This window comes from Phasianus colchicus, chromosome 3, assembly GCF_987193195.1.
Source record: "Phasianus colchicus chromosome 3, bPhaCol1.hap1.1, whole genome shotgun sequence".
Classification (NCBI taxonomy): domain Eukaryota; kingdom Metazoa; phylum Chordata; class Aves; order Galliformes; family Phasianidae; genus Phasianus; species Phasianus colchicus.
This window is the reverse complement of record NC_143438.1, coordinates 3,857,501-3,880,782: the sequence shown is the minus strand read 5'-3', so window position 1 is coordinate 3,880,782 and position 23,282 is coordinate 3,857,501. Positions and strand designations below refer to the sequence as shown.

General features: G+C 38.4%; 1 protein-coding gene across 3 annotated transcripts in view; it reads left to right on the top strand.

Annotated features, from left to right (window-relative positions):
• Positions 1–22,197, top strand: part of CTDP1 (CTD phosphatase 1) — a 97,896-nt gene extending 75,699 nt beyond the window's left edge. For 2 of the 3 annotated variants that reach the window (XM_031609842.2, XM_090136843.1), the window contains exon 13: positions 21,162–22,197. In XM_031609842.2, the coding sequence (XP_031465702.2) occupies positions 21,162–21,303 (142 nt within the window). In that variant the 3' untranslated portion in view covers positions 21,304–22,197. The remainder of the gene's footprint in view (positions 1–21,161) is intronic. The other variant, XM_090136844.1, reaches the window with a different exon arrangement.
• The last annotated feature ends 1,085 nt before the right edge of the window (positions 22,198–23,282 follow it).

Below are 23,282 nucleotides of genomic sequence, written 5' to 3'. Positions count from 1 at the left end.
TTGTGTTCTAGAAAAGCCTTGGTAAGGGCAAGTAATTTAGTTAAGGAAGGCAAAGGAGTGCGTCCTTTGGGAGCAGATTACAGAAATTTCTTTGCCATATTCCTCCATTTTTCTACTAGGAAATATCTATCCTCTAAAAAAGATCTTGTCCAGAGTTATCTACAATTTTCACTCTGAATAGGTTTATTGGGCTCAATGAAGGGAGTTAATGGCATACAAGATCCGCCTAACTCACTGCATCCCTGTCCTATCCCTCCCACCTACTCAGGCAGTAATCAGCCTTTGGCTATTTTTAGAGCTCTGTTCACTTCTGTTTAAAGTACTGTTTTCTTCTGCATCTTTTTTCCTTATCTGGGCAGAAAAACTGTTTTGCTTTTTCTTGGTTTTTTTTTTGTTTGTTTGTTTTGGTTTTTGTTTTGTTTTCTTTTTAAGGAGTATGAAGAACACAAATTTGGTGAAAGTCAATGGTGTATTCTGTCTTCAGATCGAAATTTCAGGTGACTTAGTGAGTTAAATGCATATTTCCATGCCTGATTTATTCCCCCACACACACTCATGCCATGGAAATGCTGAATGATCTTGCTACTGAATATTCCCTTTATTTTCTCTTTCTAAAATGTATGTGCTGAGGCAGTCCGCCCAAACTGGGTACACTTTCGAATTTTCCGAAGTTATCTAAAATAAATGCATACAGAAATTAGTTTGAAAACAGCCTTTGTTAAAGGCTTAAGGTTTTAATGCTCTGTGCTATTTCAAAGCTACTACACTGATTGTAAATCCTATGAAAAAATAATTAAAAACTCTTTTTGTCCTTCATGATTCAATCACGCAGCTCTTTTACACACTAATATTTGGAATAACGATATTGGTAAAATAGTAACAATATTTTGCTTTGTAGTCATGCCTGGACTGTGTCTTATACTTAACTCATTCATTTCTCCTTTCTTTCTTAGACACACAAAAAGATTTGTAATGCTTCATAAATCTCTTTACAAAGGATTCAAAACTGATTTATGTGAAAAGATTATACCAAATTAGCTGTGCTGTTTTGTTCGTAATCTTCCTAGAAACTTTTGGTAACTGAAAGGCTGTAGTCTCTGGAAGCCTTCTTGTGACAAATATTTGATTTTTCTGCTTTTTTTCCAATATTAAATTAGATTTCCAATCTGCTATAATGAGTGTCTTATAAAAGTAGAGGAGTTTTTCTCTTCAAGAATTCATAGAATCACTTTGATTGGAAGAGACCTCAAAGATGATTTAGTTTCAAGCACCCCTGCCATGGGCTGAGTTACCATCCACTAGATTAGGCTGTCCAGGATCCTATCCAGCCTGGCTTTGAACACCTCCAAAGTTGGGGCATCCACAACTTCCATGGGCAGCCTGTTCCAGTGCCTCAGCACCCTCTGAGTAAAGAATTTCCTCCTAACATCTAACCTAATTCTCCCCTCTTTTAATTGAAAACCATTTTCTCTTGTTCTATCACTATCAAAATATGTAGAAAGTCTCTGTCTTGCTTATAAGTTCCTTTCATATACTGGAAGGGCCACATTGAGAACTCCTAGAGCCTTGTTTTCTCCAGGCTGAACAAGCCCAGCTCCCACAACCCTTCTTTGTAGGAGAGGTGCTCCAGCCCTCTGATCATCTTTGTGGCCCTCCTCTGGTCCTGCTCCAACAGCTTCGTACCTTTCTTCTGCCAGGGGCCCCAGGTGTAGGCACAGTACTACGGATGGGGTTTCATGAAGGCAGAGCAAGAGGAGGACAACCACCTCTCTCACACTGCTGGCCACCTCTCTTTTAGTGCAGCCCAGGATCTGGTCTTCTGGGCTGAAGGCATGTTCTTGGCTCACGCCAAGCTTTTCATTCACCAGAACCCTCAAGTCCTTCTCCACAGGGCTGCTTCTCTCAGTTTGTACACATATCTGGGATTGTACCAACCCAAAGGCAACATCCTGCACTTGGCCTTGTTGAATATCATTAGGTTCTCAAGGGCCCACTTTTCAGGCCTGTCCAGGTCCCTTCTTTGTGCTCTCTGACATCTTCATGAATGACACTGACACTGGGAGCAAGTGCAGTCTCAGCAAGTTTGTGGATAACACCAAGCTGTGTGGTGTGGTTGACATGTCCAAGGGACGGGATGCCATTCAGAGAGACCTAGACAGGCTTGTGTAGAGGGCTCAGGTAAACCTCATGAGGTTCAGTAAATCCATGTGCGAGGTCTTGCATCTGGGTTGTGACAACCCTTCCTATTAGTACAAGCTGGGAGATCTAAGGATGGAGTATAGTTCTGCTGAAAAGGACTTGGGGGGTACTAGTGGATGGCAAGCTGGACATGAGCCAGCAGTGTGCCCTCACAGTCCAGAGAACCAACCATATTCTGGACTGCATCAGAAAAAGTGTGGCCAGCAGGTTAAGGGAGGTGATTCTGCCCCTCTAGTCTGTACTGGTGTAACCTCAACTGGACGTGGAGCTATTAGAGCATGTCCAGAGGAGAGCCACAGAAATGATCCAAAGGATGGAACACACCTCTCCTGTGAGGACAGGTTGAAAGAGCTGGGATTGTTCAGTCCGGAGAAGGCTCCATGGCAACCTGATAGCGGCCTTTCAGTATCTGTAGGGGGGGCTATAAGAAAGAAGACGACACACTCTTTAGCAGGGTCTTTGGTAATAGGTTAATGGGAAGCGATTTCCAGCTAAAAGAGGAGAGATTTACATTGCACTTAAGGAAGAAGTGTTTTTACAATAGGGATGGTGAGGCACTGGAACAGGTTGCTTAGAGAGGTGTTGGGTGCCTCATCAAGGTCAAGCTGGATCAGGCATTGAGCAACCTGATCTAGCTGTAGATGTCCCTGTTCATTGCAGGAGAGTTGGACTCTAGATGACCTTCAAAGGCCCCTTCTAACTCAAAAGAGTCTATGATTCATTCTGTTTAATCAGCTGCACCACTCAGTATCAACAGCACACTTGTTGAGAGTGCATTAAATCCCACTGTCTGTGTCATTGGTAAAGATGTTGAAGAGCTCTGATCCCAAGACAGATTCCTGGGGAACACCATTCATTACTGATCTCCACCTGGACACAGATCCATTGACTATAATCCTCTGGCTGCAACCATCCAACCAATTCCTGTGAGTTATCAACTCTTTAAATCTATACCTCTGCAATTTAGAAATAAGTGGCGGTATGGGACCATATCAAAGGCTTTGCAGAAACTGGGGTAGACAACATCAGTTGCTTTTCCTTTGTCCACTGATGCTGTCACTCCATCATAGAAGGCTACTAGATTGGTCAGGCACAACCTGCCCTTGGTGAAGCCGTGCTAGCTCTCTCACATCAACTGCTTCTGTCACATGTGCCTTAACATAACATCCAGGAGGGATCTGTTCCATGATTTTCCTAGGCACAGAGGTGAAGCTCACCAGCCTGTATTTTCCTGGGTCTTCCTTTCTACCTTTCTTTAAAATGGGAGTCATGTTTCCCTTTTTCCATTCACCAAAAAAAGCTAGGAAGGTATATGGTATGTCACATCTAAGGGGTTATCTAGATCTTCTGAAAATGCTGGTTTGAGAAATAGGTAATACTTTTTTGGGGGGTTGGAGCATTGTTTTTTGCCAGTGGTAAGTAAAGGTTTTCAACACCTTCATAAACTTGCAGGTGGATGACAAGATGCTGAAATAGGGAGGTAGACACAGTCTAAGGTACGTAAATGTGTAGTGATATTTCTTGTATGTTGTTTTATTTGAAATTAAAGCTATTTGTCAATAAAAAGTCGGGCATGCCTGACTAAACTGATTGCTGAAGGAGCATTAATTTGTGTTTTATAGCAAAAATAAAAAATTTAAAATAATTAATCTCAACAAATAGAAGTCTGCGTGTGACTTGCCATAAAAAAGAGAGAGTAGTTTCGTAAAAAGGATGTTGAAACTAAATATTTCAGTAAGTCTGAATGGATAACACTAGTTTAAAAAAAAAAAAAAATTCTCAGTGAAAAATATTTTTCCTCTTCATTTGCTATTATATGCTATCTAATTGAGCAAACTGTTCCACAGGGGGATTTCTGAGATATGAGCTATCCTAATCTGTTTGCTTTTTAGAGAGAATTTATCTTTCTATTAATACCTTCAACCTTCAGAGCAGATCTGTGCATCCTCCAGTTTTAGTTTTTATGTATAATTTTTTCTCTGCTGCTACGGTAAAGAAGTTTTCTATTCTATTTCTTTTTTAAAGTAATTAAGTTTTATGACCTCATATAGAAAAACTCTTGTGGACAAGTCTAGAAATCAGTAATTCATAGTTTAAAATGCTCCAACTGTCATTCATCTCCAAAAAGGAAAAGTTTTGTTGCTGCTCCTTCATCTGCTATCACTTGTACTGTGCAGAATTTGGATGTTTTATGTGCTACCAAATCACGTGTTCAACTGTGATTTCATTAACGTAATAATCCATATTCCAAGTGTACTAGTATCATTATCAACCTGTATTATAATCAAGTATGATATAAAAACATTGTTTTCTTTAGAAAATTATGAGGACTGTTCTGAAAGTAATGTCTGCTGTGTGGGCAACATTTTCCCAGCAATGACACTGTCATAGCAGCTGTGAAATAGTGGGTCGCCCGCACTGGTGCAGATTTTTACAAGCATTGCATGCAGGTTCTCCTTCATTGCTGGTTGCAGTGCATAGTAAATGGTGATGACTACATTGAAAAAATCATGTTTTGTAGCTGAGAACTTGCTCTATCAAGTAATGTTACTGTGCTTCTTGTATCTGTTGTCGTTTCCATGGAAATAAATAGAAGCATCCAACGTAAAATAGCCTTCTTCTTGTGAGGGACTGAATGAAATGTAGGTTCTTTTCTCTGTGGAGCTCTTAGACATTTTTCCTTTTACGCTTGGATGACCTCAGACAACTGGTCATGCTTCCAAAGCTGGTGTAAGTCACGACAAGGATTAACAAGGACAGTGTACATGATTGTGAGGTGTTGAGGTGTTGGGATTCTTGATGGAGTAAACCAGTAGTACTAGCGTTGTGTAGATACATGGTTTCTTTCAGATTTCTTCAAAAACATATTACAGAAGAAACTAGCACACGATGTGTAAATGTTTGAAAGAAGTAGTGAAAATCAAAGCAGCCATGTCTGTGTATGTGGCACACAGCTTTTAGGAGGAGCAAGCAGTAGTGTGCTCTAGTACTTAAGGGTTCTGTCTACATTGCTGTTAAGCTCAGATCAGAAGCAGTGTGTCTTTGGAGCTACTCTTGAGGTTGTCAGTGCTTGCCGTGCTTTGGTGCACGTCCCAGAGAGGCCATAAAGTACATGAATCAGTTCTTTTACGTGAATGTAGGCTGGGATTTAGCTGCAAGAACTTCCATGCTCTGTTCAAGCTGCTAACGAGATTCAAGCCACGGGATGAGATTAGAGCTAGTCCAGAATAAAATGCTATTTCTGCCTTTAATCAATCATAAGGATCGTATGCATGAATGCTGAATGTATTTCTTCAGTACATACAGTGTCAACAGGGCAACTGTAAGTAAGAGAACTCAGATATTCCACTTAAGCTTTGTGTGTTCAGTGTTTTATCCCATTTTATCATTTCTGATATCTTACATCTAGGCAGTGACCGTGACTTTGTATTTCTTTTTGGTCATTTAAATGTTTAAATTTATTTTAAAATTTCATGTGGGAAATTACTTAAATTATAGGAGTGTCACTGATGAATGGTAAAATCAGCTATGTAGTGAAATGTATGCATATGTTAGTTTTTTACATGAGCACTCAATTAACTAGATGAGACATTCATATCTTCAAGCTTGTTAATGAATTTAATGACCTAAATTTTCAAGCTGTTACCAAAAATCTACCTACTACAAATTTAGTTATGCTGCACATTAAATTACAGTTGTGTTTCCATCTGCTCACTAATCACGTTGGAACACAGTGTGCATTTGGATATTAAGAAAATTGTGAGAGGTACTTGAGAAGGTGAATCTGGATAGTCAGTAAGTTGAGGTTAGAAGGGGTTACAGCTGGCCTCATAGCTGTTTTCTCTGTGGTATTACAATTGGCTTTACCCCTGCAATACATTGTTTGTAAGAATTTGTTGTATCAAAAACATCAACATCAAATATACCCCAAATCTTTGTACTTGAAAATATGCCATAGCATACCCTCTTTAACCTTGTAGCTGACTGAAGTTAAGTTCTTTGCAGTTCTGAAATAAAACTTGCCTACTGTATTTTCTTTATGGGATCCTAAAGCAATGAAGATTACAAACTGTAAAATATTTAGATGGAGAGGCAGACAGTATTTTTCTAAATGAAATGTTTTTCAAGCATGTAAGCATGTTATTTCTGTTTATTTTTCTTAATTTTGATTTGGCATAGATAAAATAATACTTTTAGCATAAATAACATATGCTCTGTATTCAGAAAATGATAGCATTATTAGCCATAAAGCATCCAGTTACATGGAATAAATCACACTGACATTAGAAAACTTTGCTGTCTATATGAATCACGTTTGCAGTCTTCAGAAAGACTTAAAGGTGACCCAGTCCCCAACCTTTCAGACAAGCAGACATGTTTTATAGAGAATTCATTTTTAAATAAGTCCTTGTTTACCTGGGACAACAAGCAGCCTAGCAGAAGTTTGATGTACAAAACATGGTTTTATTTTTAATTACAATTTTAGACAAGCTATTTGTAATCTGTATAAACATTCACTTATTCTGCGATATTGTTTGAGTAAAATGTTGTCTTCATTATTTCATACCTATTAGGTTTGAGTATGATGTAATTTTAAAAACCTGTCAGACTTTGTCAAAGGTGCACTTGATTTCTAGCCCCAAATCAGATGGGATCTAGAATTTGGATCTTTACTAAAAAGTTAGGTTTGGGTTTTAGACAGACAATACTTCTTGCTTGTGACATTTACAGTGAGGTTTGTTGTTTTTATTTTTTTCTGACTGTCTGCCTCTCTGGTGACTCTCACAGTGGCTTAAGATTTCATGAAAGACAAGAACAAGGACCAAGGGCAAAGCAATTCATATTATCTTCAGTTTTAGATCCGTGAGTAATTTTTTAAATGCTGCAGTACTGAAAAAATCAGAAAGATGACAATGTATTGATCAATTTATTCAGTTCTATCACAGCATTGTTGTAGTCCTGCTTGGTGTTTTCAGTGATGTAGTACTGTGTGTTCCTGTTTGAAAATCTGTTTTATACCTACATTTACATACAGAAATGTAGGTATAAAACTAGAGATATGCTAAAGAAGCCCAGATGAGCAAAGGGAATGTTTCACTTGGAAAGAGAGCTGGTGAAAGTTTGTATTCCATAATTTCTGTAGGACTTTGTTCCTACAGAGCCTCTGTTTCATGAGCAATTTGTTTCATGAGCCTCTGAAATAACTTTCTCACTGCCAGAATTTTGCAGATAGCCCTCCTTCTGCTTGACTTCCCAAATTCCAATTGAGGACAGATTCTGGAACTACTCTAGAGACCATGTAGCCCATTACCCCCTGCCCAGGCAGGGCTACCTACAGCAAGCTGCCAGGACAATGTCCAGATAGCTTTGAGTTTCTCCAAGTATGGGAGACTCTGCCACCTCTCTGGGCAACCTGTGTGTCACTGCTCTGTCACTCACACAATACAGAAGTGCTTCCTGGTGTTCAGATGGAACCTCCTGTGTTCTAGTTTGTTTTGATTCCTTCTTATCTTGTTACTGGGAACCACTGAGAAGAGCCTGGCTCCATCCTCTCTGCACCTTCCTTTCAGGGATGTATGTACTTAGATGATATCATCCCCAAGACTTCTTGTAGATTCAGCTGTCCCAGCCTTTCAGCATAGGAGAGATACTGTAGTGCTTTTGTTGTCTGTGTGGCCCACTGTTGGACTCTCCACTGTGTCTGAATCCCTGTTGAACTGGGGGCCCTAGAACTGGACACAGTACTGCTGGTGTGACTTTACCGATGCTAAGCAAAGTGGAAGGATCACTTCCCTCAATCTGCTGGTAATGTTTTGCTTAACACAGCCCAGAATACCCTTGCAGCTGTCTTTGCTGCCAGGGTACAGTGGTGACTCATGTTCAGCTTGCTGTCCACCAAGACACTTTTTCATCATCTAGTTTTCATTCCTCTAAAGTATATCAGGTTTCTCCAACCAGTTTTCAAGGCAGAAATACAATGCTTTTAAAAGGAAATGGCAAGCTACAACTTATCCAGAGGTAAATGCTGCTTATATATTTCTTTTCTCCTTTGCACAAAGCATACTATTAATCATGTGGAAAGCAGGCGACTCTTTAAATGTAGATCTTTACTTACTTAGGAAGTAAGATAGCGTTAAAACAATGCAAATTATGTATATGTATAACCTCTGAAATGTCACTGTCTATGCTGTGATGCTTCTATGACATGTGGCACTCAACTTTTTTGAATCTTAACATTCAGCAAAAATGCATTTGAATGATAATTCTTTGTCACAAAAAAAGTGACTGCATATGAGTAAAGCTTTTCAAACAAGAAATGATTCAGCAATTTCAGAAATTCCAGTTTTCAGTTATTGCATTAGTTACTAACCATGTCAAAAAGGAGAAACATTTTATATGTGTGTGTGTATCTCCTAACTGTATTTTTTGCTGACGTTCTACAAGACTTTTTTTCTTTTCTTATCCTGATTTGTTTCCTTCATAAAGTAGTTCCATGTAGAAATTACTGATTCTCAGATTAAAGATAATCCTGAAAGATTATTGAGAAATGTAGACACATCTAGTTACATGTTGAGAGGCACAGACAGTAGAGAAACAAACATGTACTTATTCAACTGTTTAAGCTAAAAGTCTTTGTTCAAAGACTGCAAGCGCACTTTGCTGATAAGTAGCTCAAGAGATAGAAAGTCTGCCTTGGGAAATCACAGAAGGACATGCTGCTTACAGATTCTGAAATACTCTGAGCTGCTAACTGATGAGTTATTTCAAAAGCCCAGCACAATATCTGTTAATTAAAGAGGAACATGCATTTTGGAAAGCATCAGATCATTAACTGGATAAGAAAAAGTTTCAGGAGAGAACAGTAAGAGTGTAAACTTTCACACATTTAGACTATTACATTTAGACTATTAACTCGAGCTAAAATTAACCAAGGTGCTGCTTCACATTTAGATCAAGAGACTGAAACAGGTCTCCTGCTTCTCTGTTTCCTATATGCACAGCTTATGCATGTTTGCTAAAAATGTCAGGCTGCTGAGTTTCCGTAGAGGTTTTTTTCACCACTGAAATAGAGATGTTCATTCTCCTTAAGGCCCTTAGAAAACCAGCTATACGATCTAAAAGTTTTCTGGTTCTTCAAAGCAAACCTTAGTGCAGAATTAATACATAGAACAAGTAGTTTGATTATACTGTGGAATTGCCCTATAGCTTTGGTTGTATAAAAGCATAGTGTTTGTAAAGTGTAGATGGGTAATTCCAGGAACTGCAAAATGGTGTAGTTACATGTGTAAGTTGCATGTGGATGTAAAGGACACAGAGCATCCACAGCACCTGACCTGAGACAGCTGGCTGTGCTGCTTAGCATACTGCATTAATGCTTCCTAGGCCTTTGCTGGTGCTAATGGCTTAATAATAATTGCAACAGGAGAATGAAATTAACATGGGAATGTGCTGTTAATTATTATTCTGTGGTCAGTGATGATGTTATAAAGTTCAGTATTATCGCTAGTACTTTTTTTCCCCCAGAAACATTACATAGCTGGTACCATAGCTGAAGTTTAAGGAGACTGGCTGTATGTCACTCAGTTTTGGTAGCTTCTCCCGGGGTAGTTCTTCTTGGAGAGAACATCTGAACTACTATTCATACATAGTATTCCTAAACAATTGAATCTACGTTGTTTCTCATTACCATTATAACATAAATAACATAATAAGTAAATATTATAATTGTTTTTTGTTCTTTTTTTTTTTTTCAAATCAAACCTATCCAATTTAAACAGCAGTAGGATTTTTCTTAAAGCTTTTCTTATTTTTCTATGGATGGTTTTTTTTTTTTTTCAAAGTAGTTATCTCTCCATATGGATATGGTGTTACTTTTGCCAAGTTTCTCTAGCATTTGGTGATATAATAAGCAAGGTTTTCTCCACTTAACGATGACCTAAATTCTAAATCTACTTAATTTTACATTAAGAACAATGTAAGTTATTACAGTTCTTTAAACGTTTTTAAACTATTCAGTAAAAAGCTCAAGAGTAGTGATTTGAACTTGTGTGAGGTATTTTGACATGACTGCGGTATCTTCACATTTCTGTCCTCAATGCAAAGAGTTCAAGTCACTGTAAATTGCTAAAGGACTTGTAAACCATACAGCAGTACTTTTCATACAGGTATTAGAAATCACTGTTTTGTCTATGTGTTGGACTGTGTCAGGTGGGAATTTCCAAAATGCTTTGAAATACAGTCTGATTAGAATGACCATGTGCCTTTGACTTCTTTTACTCTCTGTTGGAATGCCTGGACAGATGATTAGAAGTCTTCTATATATTACTAAAATTAGGGAAGTGTTGTCACAAAAGATCTTTATTTTCTTGACTACTTTAACACTAAATAGGCTTCACTTACACATTCTATAAGAAGTGTGCTGATGTTTGCAAAATGCACTGAGAATCTATCATAGTCCTTTTTCTCTAGTTTGCAGGAGCAGAAGTTTGGAACTGTAATGTAGGTCATCAAGCATAAGAGTATTTACCTTGTTTTACTTGTCTCATCAAACACTCTAATAAATACTAAAGTGTGTGTAGGAATCTCATTCTTAAACATTCCTTTTTCTGACTTACCATCTGTAATGATTTGGTGTATCTCTGTATAACTTAGGAGTTGTGTGTGAAGTAATTAAATTGATTTGGCATTAATGCTTCAACGTATTTAAAGTAGCAGTCTTTCTGCAGTCATTGCCTTCCATCACTACAGGGCCATTAACTAACAGCTTTCACGCTGGGACAATGGAGTATCTAGAACCTGAGGAGAAATAATTTTACATCTGCAAGAACACTAATCTGCAACAGCTGGAATTTTTAGAAGCCAGCTATAGAAATCAAGTATTTGTTACTGTCCTTTTAGAAACAGTGAGGCCTGAAAAGTGGTGAGATATTCACAAAAGCAGAGAGAAAGGACAGGGTAAAAAGATGTGCCCTTTAGCAGAGGATACTTTTCTGACAGTGCGGCCAGATGAAGAAGAAAGTGCAAAGCACTGAAAGCAGTGTTTCTGCAGTGGGGAGGATTGATCCCAGGACCTCAGGATTGAGCTTAAGGTGCATTCTAGACTAATGAGAGGGGAAAAAAAAAAAATTAAATGAAGTTTTTATCTAGCTCTGTTTTTCTCTGCTTCCGGGGTAAAGATGAGTTTGTGTCAGAATCAGGAGCAAATGTTTGTTTACTTTATAGCATATCACTATTAAGTCAACTGTAAAATGAGCATTGCTGAGGTCAGAGTTGAAAGAAGGAATAAGTGTTGGTTACCTGGGAGGCAGAAGAGCCCAGGGCAAGTCTTTAAAACCTACAAAAAAGGTGAAAGAAAGAGGAGTCAGGCCTGTGCTGATGAGATCCCAGCTTAGCCCCAACCCAGGGAAACAGGAGCTGGATGTTGACACAGGCTGACACAGTGAAACAGCTCCCCCAGTCCTGGGGGCACTTATTATTACCACCACCCCCATTTCAGCCATCTATAGATATCAGTAGTCTTTTGCAACTGTGACTTGAAAGAAATGGTGAGGGATAAAGAAGTTCAGGGTGAGGAAAGCCAGTAACATGCTGCTTCAGTTTACATATCAGTGAGAAAGCTGACATGAAGTCTCTGATGGATTGCCTAGTAGATGGCTATGAAGTAATTTAATCAGAGTTTTTCCCTTTCGTGAATCTTCACTACAGTTCATAAGCTGTTAAACAATTGAAGTTTTCCCTTAGTAAAATATATGGGCATTTAAATATCTTTTGAGAATAAGGAAACCAAGAAGTTAACAACTATTAGCAAAGATTTTTAATCTTTCATTCTAAACTACTATTAAGGAAAAAAAAAAAAAAGTACTTATGTACATTAGTAGTTGTGTGATAAATCTTGACGTCTGCAAGTCTGTGATGGCTGCAAAGCAGAAGTATATGTCAACAATTAAAGTGGTTACTTGAAGCCTGTGCTGAAAACATTGATGGAGGAAAGGCAGTGCTGCTTCTTAATGCAGGGGATAAAAAAACAAATAAAAATGGTTAGGTCACTCCACTTGTGAGCACTTCATTGATCATTTGAACTCCTAATAGATTTTTCCATTTGGAAAAGATCATATTTTGTATAAAATGTGAGTGGATTTGATAAGTACATTGTGTCAAGCTGATTGCAGGAAACTGTCCGCGCATTTTTATCAGCTCAGCCTGTGAAAAGCACAGTATGGATGTTTTAAGTACCCAATTCACAGAAGATGTCCCAGTGGCAAAAGTATCTTTTGCCACATGTCTTGTGCATATTGCCACCACATTGTACAGAAGGATTTCCTCTTCATTTTCAGAGTCAGAATTTCACATCTCCCTTTCAGAGACTTATTTTGCCACTTCTCAGACTTGCTGGTGTGGCTTGAGTGTGCCTTTAGCTACCCTAGGAGATATCTGTATAGAAAGAGAATTTAATACACGACAGTTTTAAATAACCCATCAGATAAACCAGATCTAGTTGAATGTTCCTAAAAATATGTTTGTGTTAGGCACACAAGCTGTAGAGCCTGCATACATAGTCCACAGAAATTGAAAGATAGATGTATCTACTGATACTATAGTTCACATCGGGCACCTGTGTCTTTGCCTTGAAATGATAACATCTGAAAGTCCGATAAGAAGATTTTTAGGGCTCCAGGTGTTAACCAAGAGAGGAAAAACTGAGCTGAAGGAACCAGAACTGCTTGCAGAACCTTATTGCATGGCCCAAGCTGCTCTACCTCTGCCACTGCTGGGCAGGTGGACTGACTAGAAGGGATGAGCAGTAGTACAAAGTAGTGAACCCTTGCTTCAAGACAGTTCAGCTATATACTGCTCACCATTTAGAGCCACTTTATTCCCATAATCACATAGAGGCAAATATCTGGTCTCCCCTCCAGTCAAGCCCTGTTTGGTTAGCATGTCACACCTTTCTCTAGTCTGTTCCAGTGCTATTGTCTCATTCTAGGGGAGCACTAGAAAGAGGACTATTTGTTACAGTCCTAACTTTTGTTAACTTATTGTTTAAATACTGGGCTCTCTCAGTAGAATTAGTAGGGTTTGGAGTGCAGAGAAATAACTTTTTGCATATTCCTCTTGCATGTATCTGTATATCCATATATCATGCTAATCATATTCTTGTGCAACTGTGGCTGGTACCACTACACTCATAAGGCAGAGCTCAGCAGAAATTTCTTGCTCTGGATTGATAATACAAGGGCTGCTCTGAAAGTGATGCCTCTTATTTTACTATGTTGGCCCATGATGTCAGAGGTGTATGTTAGTGGTATGGCAGTAGAGGTTGAAGCTTCCCATCAGTATTCCATGACATGCTTTTGTCATGTGACAGATGGCAGCAGTGTGGCATTCTGACAAAATAGCCTCTGACGTGGAAATGCAGATGAAACAAAGGTATGTCATTGAATTTCTCCATGTAGAAAAAATGGCATCCATTGATATTCATGTGTGCTTACTGAACATTTATGGAGACCAAACAATGCATGTGAGCATAGTGAGGCAGTGGGTGCTGTGTTTCAACAGTGGCAACAATGACAGTGGGTCACCTCTGCAGGTGCAGAATTTTACAAGCATGGCACTCAGGCTCCTGTTTATGGCTGGCGAAAATGCATAACTAATGGTGGTGATTGTTGAAAACTAGTGTTTGGTAGCTGAGAAATTGCTCTTGCAAATAATGTTGTTGTGCTCTTTGTATCTCTTGTAGTTTCCATGGAAGTAGATAGGAGGCATTACTTTCAGAGTGACCTACATAAATACGAAGCATTTTCTACTTCTGACATCTTTACTAGAATCATAGGCAGGCTGCAGATGAACAGTACAGTGGATCTGAGTTTCTGGACAGCACAATAAAAAAAAATTGCAACTGCACAACAGAAGGTACAGATTGAGTATACTTAATAGTAAGTATTGTAGAAACGTTGACAGAAAAAGGTTGTAGACTATATATGGATTGAAGTATTGTTAGTCTGCAGAGCTGTGATCTGTTTGCTGGGTAGTTTGTCATGTGGCAGCTAGTATAAAAACAACTGATACAGTGAATGCTCTGCTGTGTGATTGGATTTGGCAGATAGGCTAGCATATGCTTTTTGAACCAGATTGAATTTTTGATGGTCAGTGACCCCGCAGTGTAGAGATACAGATTTAATACGTGTAAAGTTTCTTATTATTGCACAGTTAAAGATGGATAACATATGTTTAGAAGGTACAGCATATCACAAAATCACACAGAATCTTAGGGGCTGGAAGGGACCTCTGGAGAACATCAAGCCCAACCTCCCCTGCTAAAGCACATTCCCTTTGGTAGGTTGCACAGGAAAGCAACCAGTGGAGTTATGAATATCTCTAGGAGAAAAGACTCCATAACCACCCTGGGCAGCTCATTTGTATGGAACTTCCTGTGTTTTTGCCCATTGCCCCTTGTCCTGTCACTGAAAGGAACCTGGCCCCGTCCATTGGACTCTCACTTAAGATATTTATAAACAGTGATGAGGTCCCCTCTGTTTTCTTTTCTCCAGACTAAGAGTCCCAGGTCTCTCAGCTTCTCCTCATACTGGAGATGCTCCAGGCCCCTTACTGGTTCTCCACTGGACTCTCTCTGGAAGATCCCTGTCTTTTTTGAAGAAGTGACCTCACCAGGGCAGAGTAGAGGCCAGCAGATCATTCTCTGTCCTGTACTGATGCATGCAGTTGTTCCTCCACAGGTGTAGGACTCTGCGTTTGTCCTTGTTGAACCCCATAAAGTTCCTCTCTACCAATTCTTCTGCCTGCTGAGATCTCGCTGAATGGCAGTACAGCCTTCTGGTGTGTCAGCCACTCATTCCAGCTTTGTATCATCAGCTGGAATTATCAAACTGATCAACTGATCCACCTGATAATGGCTGTTCCTCTAACTGATGGATGTCTGTGTATATCATTTACACAAGTCTTTAAAAAATGATGGAAAAGCGATGCAGCTTTTCTACAAATTTAATTCAATTTATTTGTATTTGTAAAACAAGCTTTGGCACTGCTTCCCTCTTTTTTTATGGAAAGCCTAAATTTTTAACAAATTTATGTTTAAAATTTCTTCCATTGTATGTTGACTTTCTGCCTTTCATCTTGTTATTTACTGGCTTTTTTAACTTTGGAATTACTACAACAGCGATGAATTAGATCACAGTTTATTGTTGGTAAGTTCAAAATCATCCAGCTGTTGGTTGGAATTGGTGGACTTCCTCTAACATCTCTGTGAATAGCACTGACAGTAGTGTTCAGTGAGATCCAACTCCATGATCCCTTTTTGCATCCTGGTGCTAAGCGATAAACGTATTCTATGCTTTTTTCTCTGTATTAGATTTCATGTAATTCTGCAGAGAATGCTGGATGAGTTCATGAAACGTTCTTCCTGTGATGCTGTGTGTTGTCTTTGTTGTGATAGCATTAGGGTGAGGTGCAGACATACACTCCAGTCTGTCAGAATGGAGCTAACGCTACTCGCTGTGCTCAGCCATGTGCTTGGCAGCCTGCTGTGCCAGGACAGTTCAGTATTCTTGCACAGGTGCACGAGATGAATTGCCTCAGGTGTATACCTGAGCCTTACGTTTTATAGGTCTTCTGTAGGCAATTGCTTACTACTGTAACATCATTTTTTATGCATGGTTGGATCTCATGTCAAGAAATATCTATTTCAAGCAAAATTTGGAATGAAAGTGTAAAACTGAATGGAAGTGTAATCATCTCGCCTGCCCTATGTAATACATTAATGCCCACAGCACTGATTTTCAATTAACATGTTCTCAACTCTCACATCTTTTAATCTTGTTAGGCAGGCACTGGACTGGCATCCTCAAAATTGGTTAAAGAGCAGTTTTGCTGAGATGAGTTCTAGTTCATGACACCTGTTATCTAAATAAACTCCAAGTGGAAGTCCTATGAAAGGCAGTCAGACTCCCATCTCTTTTCAGAACTCGGCACCACCCTTCCTGGTGTTACAGGAATTTGCAGAACACTGTGGACCATGTGTGTACAGAAACCAGGGCAGACCTTTCACGCTGGATTTCAGAAACGTGGCTGGGGCAGCACAGTCAGTCTTGAAGCAGTACTGCCTGGGCTGTAATTGCATGCTCAATGATTTGGAAGTTTACTGCTTAGCAAAGTAGGAGAGGAGGATGTGGGCATTTGGAGTTTAAGAGTGTGACGATTTATTTCAATACTAGCTGTAGATTTGTGGTTGGTCCCTTCCAACCTGAGCCATTCTATGATATGATTTCTTTTACAAGGTTTGAAACAAGGTGCAGAAAAAAGATTCTCTTTAGTTTTATTGAAAATAAGGGTTATATTACCCTTCTATTCGTTTTGCTTGTTAGATGTTTCCATTTTTATATTGCATTGTATTTCTTAAAAGGATGCCACTGGGATGCAAAACAGACCTGATAAAATCTGCTTTTAATTGATAAAGAAAAAAATCCAGCATTATTCTTTTTCAGCTACAAATTACAAACAATGGACTTAGAGTGGAAGAAGCAACCAATACTAGACTTCTTTTCACTGCTTTGTTCCCTATGGCTCTTTCAGAGAACTAAATTTGATAATTAAATGGTAAAAGTGGAATTTTTGTTTGACCTGTAGTTGCATTTTGCAATCATATTTTAGTGATCATTTTCATAAATAATGTTTATTTTGAAAAGTTTTTCCTGGATTATTTTTCACATACACATACCATGTTCTATTACAACTTAGTTTTGTCTTTTGTTCCTGTCTCTGTATTTAGAATATCACCAAGTATATTTCTCATTAGCATTCTGTAGATTTTTTTCTGTAGGTAACTTCTATGTATGTGCAACTGCTTTTTGTTTTAATATCATCACAAATTACATTCAAATTTTATTTCAGTATATTGATAATTCATTTAAATACTTTTCTACAAATGCAGTTCTTTTTTAAATGATTTCCCCATCCCAGATATGAAAAAGATAAAAAGCCTCAGGTGAAAAAAAAAAAAAAAGAAAAAAAGCTTCCTTTGATATGGTGTAAAAAGTGAGGAGGCTTTAGAATTATGGCTTCAAAGACTTTGAGATGAACTTGACTGTGAGAAGGAAAGCTGTAGTGTAGGATAACATAAGCCGATGGGGTTCCTAGGACTGGTTATTACAACAGATAAATATGTAATGCATTGGAAATATAAATTATACAAATTTGTCACAGAGCTGTCAGATATTCAAAGCTGTCAGTCTTCTGGAAAGTTTGTTTGTCGATGGAGGTAACGACACTCAGTTATTCTGTTTGCTGTTTAATATCAGGCAAGCAAAATTACTTTTAAAAATGCAAATGAGGCTATGGAAACCTATAACAGACTGCTGGATCATTCTCCCTAAATATGGAGAAGGGATTCTTTATGTGCATAACTTTTCCACTTAGAATAGTTATGCAGTATGTCTCAGAAACTAGGAATAGCAAGGAGCGGGCATAAAATTTGAATACACGTTTGAAATTGTCTGTTCTGTTAACAAATATGGGAAAATATTGCTTTTCTCTTAAGACAGCAATGATTAATCTGTTATCGCTCTTTTTGAATTCCCAAGTAAAAATATGCAGCATTATTTTATTGATGTTCTTCTTCCACATTTCTATCCGAGTTAGCTTTGCATGTGTTTTCAAAATATGCATAGAAAATATGCATATAAATACTTCTGGATGCACGAGGATACAATTTACAGTACACAAATAGCAAAAGGTTTTCATATCTTAATAAAAGCAGCATTCAGATTGTTCCTTTTTTATAGCAGAGGATTAACGTGTACCTGTGTGTTCTTTTTTGTTGTTGTTTTAATGTTGTTTTTTCTATGAAGTGAAGAAGTCCAAAACAGAATAGAGCTGTTGTTCTGTTTCTAAAGAACAAGAGCTGACAAAACAGATGGCATTTGTTTTTTTGTATTTCAAAAGGTACTGCTTAATACAGCTGGGTGAAAGATGGAAACACATCAGGACTTTCCCTTAACATTTTCTGGAAAGACTTTTTGTAGATGGATGCTCCATTCTTGAATTAACAAGTTACACTGAGTATTTCAGGTAGCTACTGAAAAGTATTTTCTGTGGAGTTTAAATTTGCTGCATTTCCTGCTGGCTTCTGACTTGATTATTCAGTCATATAAATAAATATTTCCTCACTTTTAGGAATAATGAACTAGCAATGACTCACTGGATATTTTCCTACAGGCTCTTTGGTATTGTGTTGGATACCAGTAGACTTGCAGTATGTGCTGTCAGACGGTGAATTTTATTTTTCAGTCAGTTCAATCAGTTTTCATAGCTGAAATGTTATAAACGTGATTGTTTTGTACAGTGAACGTTGTTCTATAGATTCCTCCTGTGTTTTTATTTATCTTTTTGCTCAGTTAGCACCAAGGATATATTTCTAATTCACTGCTTGTTCAACAGTAATGTTTTCTGATCTTGCTGAGTAAGACTGAGCTTTCTTTATTCAGCAATTAGCTCTTCTCCAGCTAGCAGTGTAATTAATGACTAAAACTGTGCAGCATCTCTCAAGGCTGAAATCATCATGGAGCAAACCAGTAAAACACAAACTCCGTACGTTTGCATAACATTTAATGAAAATACACTAAGATTTCTTCCAACTGAGCATTTTTAGTCTGGGTGCTTCTTCATCTGAGCTGTGCACTAATGTAGGATGCATAGAAACAACTAATGTGCCTGAGAGGCTGCTTTTCCCTGTGTATTAAGCTGCACTTAGTGCCCTATAACTCCATTGGTACATTTTAGTTTAGAAAGCAAATATGCAGGAAGTGCTTTCACCTCAACCCATTTTTCCTTAAGAATTCAGACACCAGATCGAAAACGAGGGCTTCAGCTCACATCACAGGATTATTACTCACAGAATCACAGATTGAATGAAGTCAGAAGGGCTCTCTGGAAGTCATCTGCTCCAAGCAGGACCACCTACAGCAAGCTCCCCAGAATCATGTCCAGACAGCTTTTGAAAGTCTCTAAGGAGGGCAGTGGTCTGTGCCAGTGCCATGAGACCCTGCAGGTGCTTTCCTGCCAAGCTGCCCCTTCCCCAGCACATCCTGATGCCTGGGGCTGTTCTTCCCCAGGTGTAGGATTCTGCACCTTTTCTTGTAACTCCAGGAGGTTCCTGTCAGCCCAGTTCTTCAGCCTGAGTCCTGCTGGGTGGCATCATGACTCTGGTATCTCAGCTGCTCCTCAGGTTTTGTGTAATCTGCAAACTTGTTCCTACCACCCTGTACGGAAGAAAAAATAAATCTAACATGATTGTGAGGAAGTAATCAGCAAAGCAGCAGTAGTGTATCTTTTGGGCCCAGTGGAACTCATAAGGAAAAGACAGAGCAACACAGTGCTGTTCTCCTACCATTTTGATTCAGACCCACTCCTGCCATCACACCCTGATTCATCAGCTGAAACAAGGAAGGTCAGGTGTCACTGAGCCAGCAGTGAGCAAGTAGAATCATTGAATGTCTTGAGTTGGAAGGGACCTCAGGGATCGTCAAGCTCCAACCCCCCTCTCCACATGCAGGGCCACCAACTCTCGATTTAATACCAGCCCAGGCTGCCCAGAGCCCCATCCAACCTGGCCTTGAGCACTTCCAGGGATGGGGCATCCACAGCCTCTCTGGGCAGCTGTTCCAGCACCTCACCACTCTCTCTGTAAAGAATTTCCCCCTGACATCCAACCCAAATCTTCCCTCCCCCATCTTCAAACCATTAGTAGTAGTCTGGTCTTAGGAGAATTAGTGGCTCTGGGAGAATGACAATAAAGAAGTCTTTGTATGTATAGAAATCGCTTTGTATTTCAGTTTTGCTTAGAAGCTCATGAGTTTGACTTCTAATCTTTGTATCTATTTATTTTGGGTATACGTATTTCAAGTCAGAATTTATCAAAGATCTTTCTTGCTTTGTGGTACTGGTCTGTACTCTTAGAAGTAAAGTGGCCTTTGCTAAACCATTACTTTATTTTGCTGAAGATACTTAGTTTTTCATTCTAGCAAGTGGATGCATTCTCCTCTTAATGAAACCTTACCTAAAATTGAAAAGGACATTTAGGAGAGACCCACTTTGAGCATATTTCTCTGAAATCTGATCAAATGATCAAGGAGTAATTTTTGAAGGTATTTCTAGTCTACTCATTTTGAATTCTGTACAAGATCTCAACTTTATTTTTGCCTCAGGAGTATATGTCTGATCTAAAATTCTGTTTTGGCACAGAAAAGAGATTTTAGGGTTCCACAAATCCAAATTCTTCTGCTTATGGCTTTGTCCCAGTTGAAGTGTTAGATTTTCCTTGGAGATCTTTCACAACCAGGAATGTGATTCTTCTGGCAGAGTATGGTGCACGTCAGCTTCCTGTTTAATGTGGCTCATTCTCTGGAGATATGAAGAAATGTGTTGTTCAGACTAGCAGTGCTACTTCAAAGAGATGTAGCAAGGAAGAATGAAGCACATAAACTGAGCAGCTATGCAGTGAGAGTGGTTGAGCTGTTAAGGTTTAATTTTTACAAACAGGAGGTACTTAGATATTTCATAGTCATATGTTAAAATATAGTGAATTCTGGTAGTTTCTCATTCTCATGGCAGACTTGCATTTTCTTTTGTTACGTGAGAAGAAGTTAAATTAATCGATTTTTTTTTTCAAACTGTCTTAAATTTTGTTTCCATTCCTTGTTCAGAGGAATGGGAGAAATGAAATTAACAGCACTTTGCACCCACAGCTGGAAAGAAACAATTAAAAATCAATGTGGGGGTAGTAGCTAGTCCATTTGAAAGTAAGTGCTTTTCTTTTTTGTCTGGAGCTGAAAAAATATTGAGTCCATAGGCCTAGGTTTTATTTCTTTTTGTCAAAGAATAGTGGTCTGTGTTAATAAGCAGTCAGATACCTTGATCCTTGATTCACGGACTTTATCTCTGTGTCCTCCCAGGGGCCATAAGCGCAAACTGGATGAAGACGATGCTGCCAGTGAATCCAGTAAAGAATCTAGCAATGAAGATGAGGAAGGAAGCAGTTCTGAAGCAGATGAAATGGCAGCAGCACTTGAAGCTGAACTGAACGACTTCATGTGACTTTCATGCAGAAGATGGAATTTCTAATTATATTTTACTTCTCATAAGCAGATCAGACTTCAGATGAGTCCCTTATGTCAGCGCTCAATGTTTTTCCAAAACGTGTGTGTATATTTTGCAAAGCAACACAAGAGGTGACACATTATTTTACAAAATCAGAAATAGATGTTTTTAAGGTGTTTTACTAAAGGAAAATATACTTTTTTAAGCAAAAAAAAAGTATTAAATGGGACTTGGTGTGCTATGCCAAAGACATGTTATGAGCTCTGCAGAACTTTAATATACAGGATGGTAATACAAAGATTTGTGTTTCAGCATACAGCAACTTTTCAAAATATTGCAGTCTGTGGTTTATTGTAACAATCTTAAAAAACAGGATGAGGTAAACTAAATGGAATTGCTTGAGTAGTACAGCAGGAACCTGATGAGCTGATCATCTTTTTCCCCAAATAAACGCTGTCAAATATAAAAGGATTTTTAAAATTAAAAAAAAAAAAAAAAAGAACAGTCTATATTTGTATAGAAACAGAGAACATCATATGCAAGCTTTGTGAACTCTGCACTTGACTCACTTGTCATTTGCTTCTGAGATGATCAAAAGTCATGTTTTTAAGTTGCTTTGTGGAGTAGTTGGATTCTTTAGGGACACCGTTTAGATTTTTAACTTTTCTTCTCTGTAACCAGAAATTTAGCACAGCATACTGTGTGATCCTGTACTGCCGTAAGAAGCATATTCATCCATTTGTGTTGTTCTTGGAAAGAACGAGTGCTACTTCAGTCTAGATAGGATTTAATTTCTTTGAAAAGAGATCTGATGTAAAGTTTTTGTATATTCTATTTCATATTTGACCCACAAAACAGATTTTCTTTCATTTAATAAAAATTCATTTTGTAGATTTTGTTTCCCTTTCCTGTATCATGGAAGTCTGCAACAACTGTTTGTTTGCTTCTGTCATACATAAGGCATCTTTCCATCTTGTTTTTCCTTTTCTTTGCATGAAAATAATGAAAAAACTTGGAAAAAAACTACAAAATTAGAGATTCAGGCAGTTAACTGTGCAAAAGAAGAGAAACACGGAACTGTTAAGCGTGTGAACTATTTCCTTCTGACATTCTCTCTTCTCTCTTTAACTGACCAGTGAAGATATTCTAAGAGTTACTGCTGCACTATTGAATTTCTGAGGCTAGAACTACGATTTATTCTCAGTTGCTAGCAACTGAAGACTGAGATTCTTCTAAAGCACATTAACGAAAGAAAACTCATTAATTCAGATGTTGTGGTTAAAATTACTTTCTAGTGCAGGAATATTTAGGTTTGCCACCTAGCAGTAAAATTGGGAGAATATTTTAGTATTTAGAGAATATTTTATACAAAGAACTGGCTGGTTTTTAAAGCTTCATAATGGCAGTAAAAGGAAAAGTGAGAAAAAAGGAGAATCATCTCCACTTATTAGTGCTTTTCCATTCAGAATGCAATGTCATCATCTGTGAGATAATGTTCTCAATAAGAAAATATTGACCTTACAGGACATTTATACAGGTATCACATAACTGAATTCTGCAGTGATCTGCTTTCTAGAGCTGTCCGTGAGAACAAGCAACACTTTGCCAAGAGACTGAACTGCATAACAAAATAAATTCTAAAAAAGACTAAAGAAAAGTCTGCAACAAGGGAAGTCAAAATACAGTGCAGCCTCCTCATGTAGTAGAGGATGAGTATCCTTGCAATGAAGCAGTGAAATGTCAGGGTTTGTGGGTCCTTTCAGTGTTTTCTCAAGTTAAGTACAGTTGAAATAATATGAAATAATGCCAGTTTTTCAGGTCGGTGTGATGCTGCAAATGATTTCACAGTATGAATTTCAGCAGGGAATTATTCTGGCTGATGACCTCTGTCAGTCACACAGCTCTGACTGTAAACAGCCAGCAAACAAAAATGGGTAGATTGCTATGGCTTGAGCAATGTTCTATATTGGCTTAAG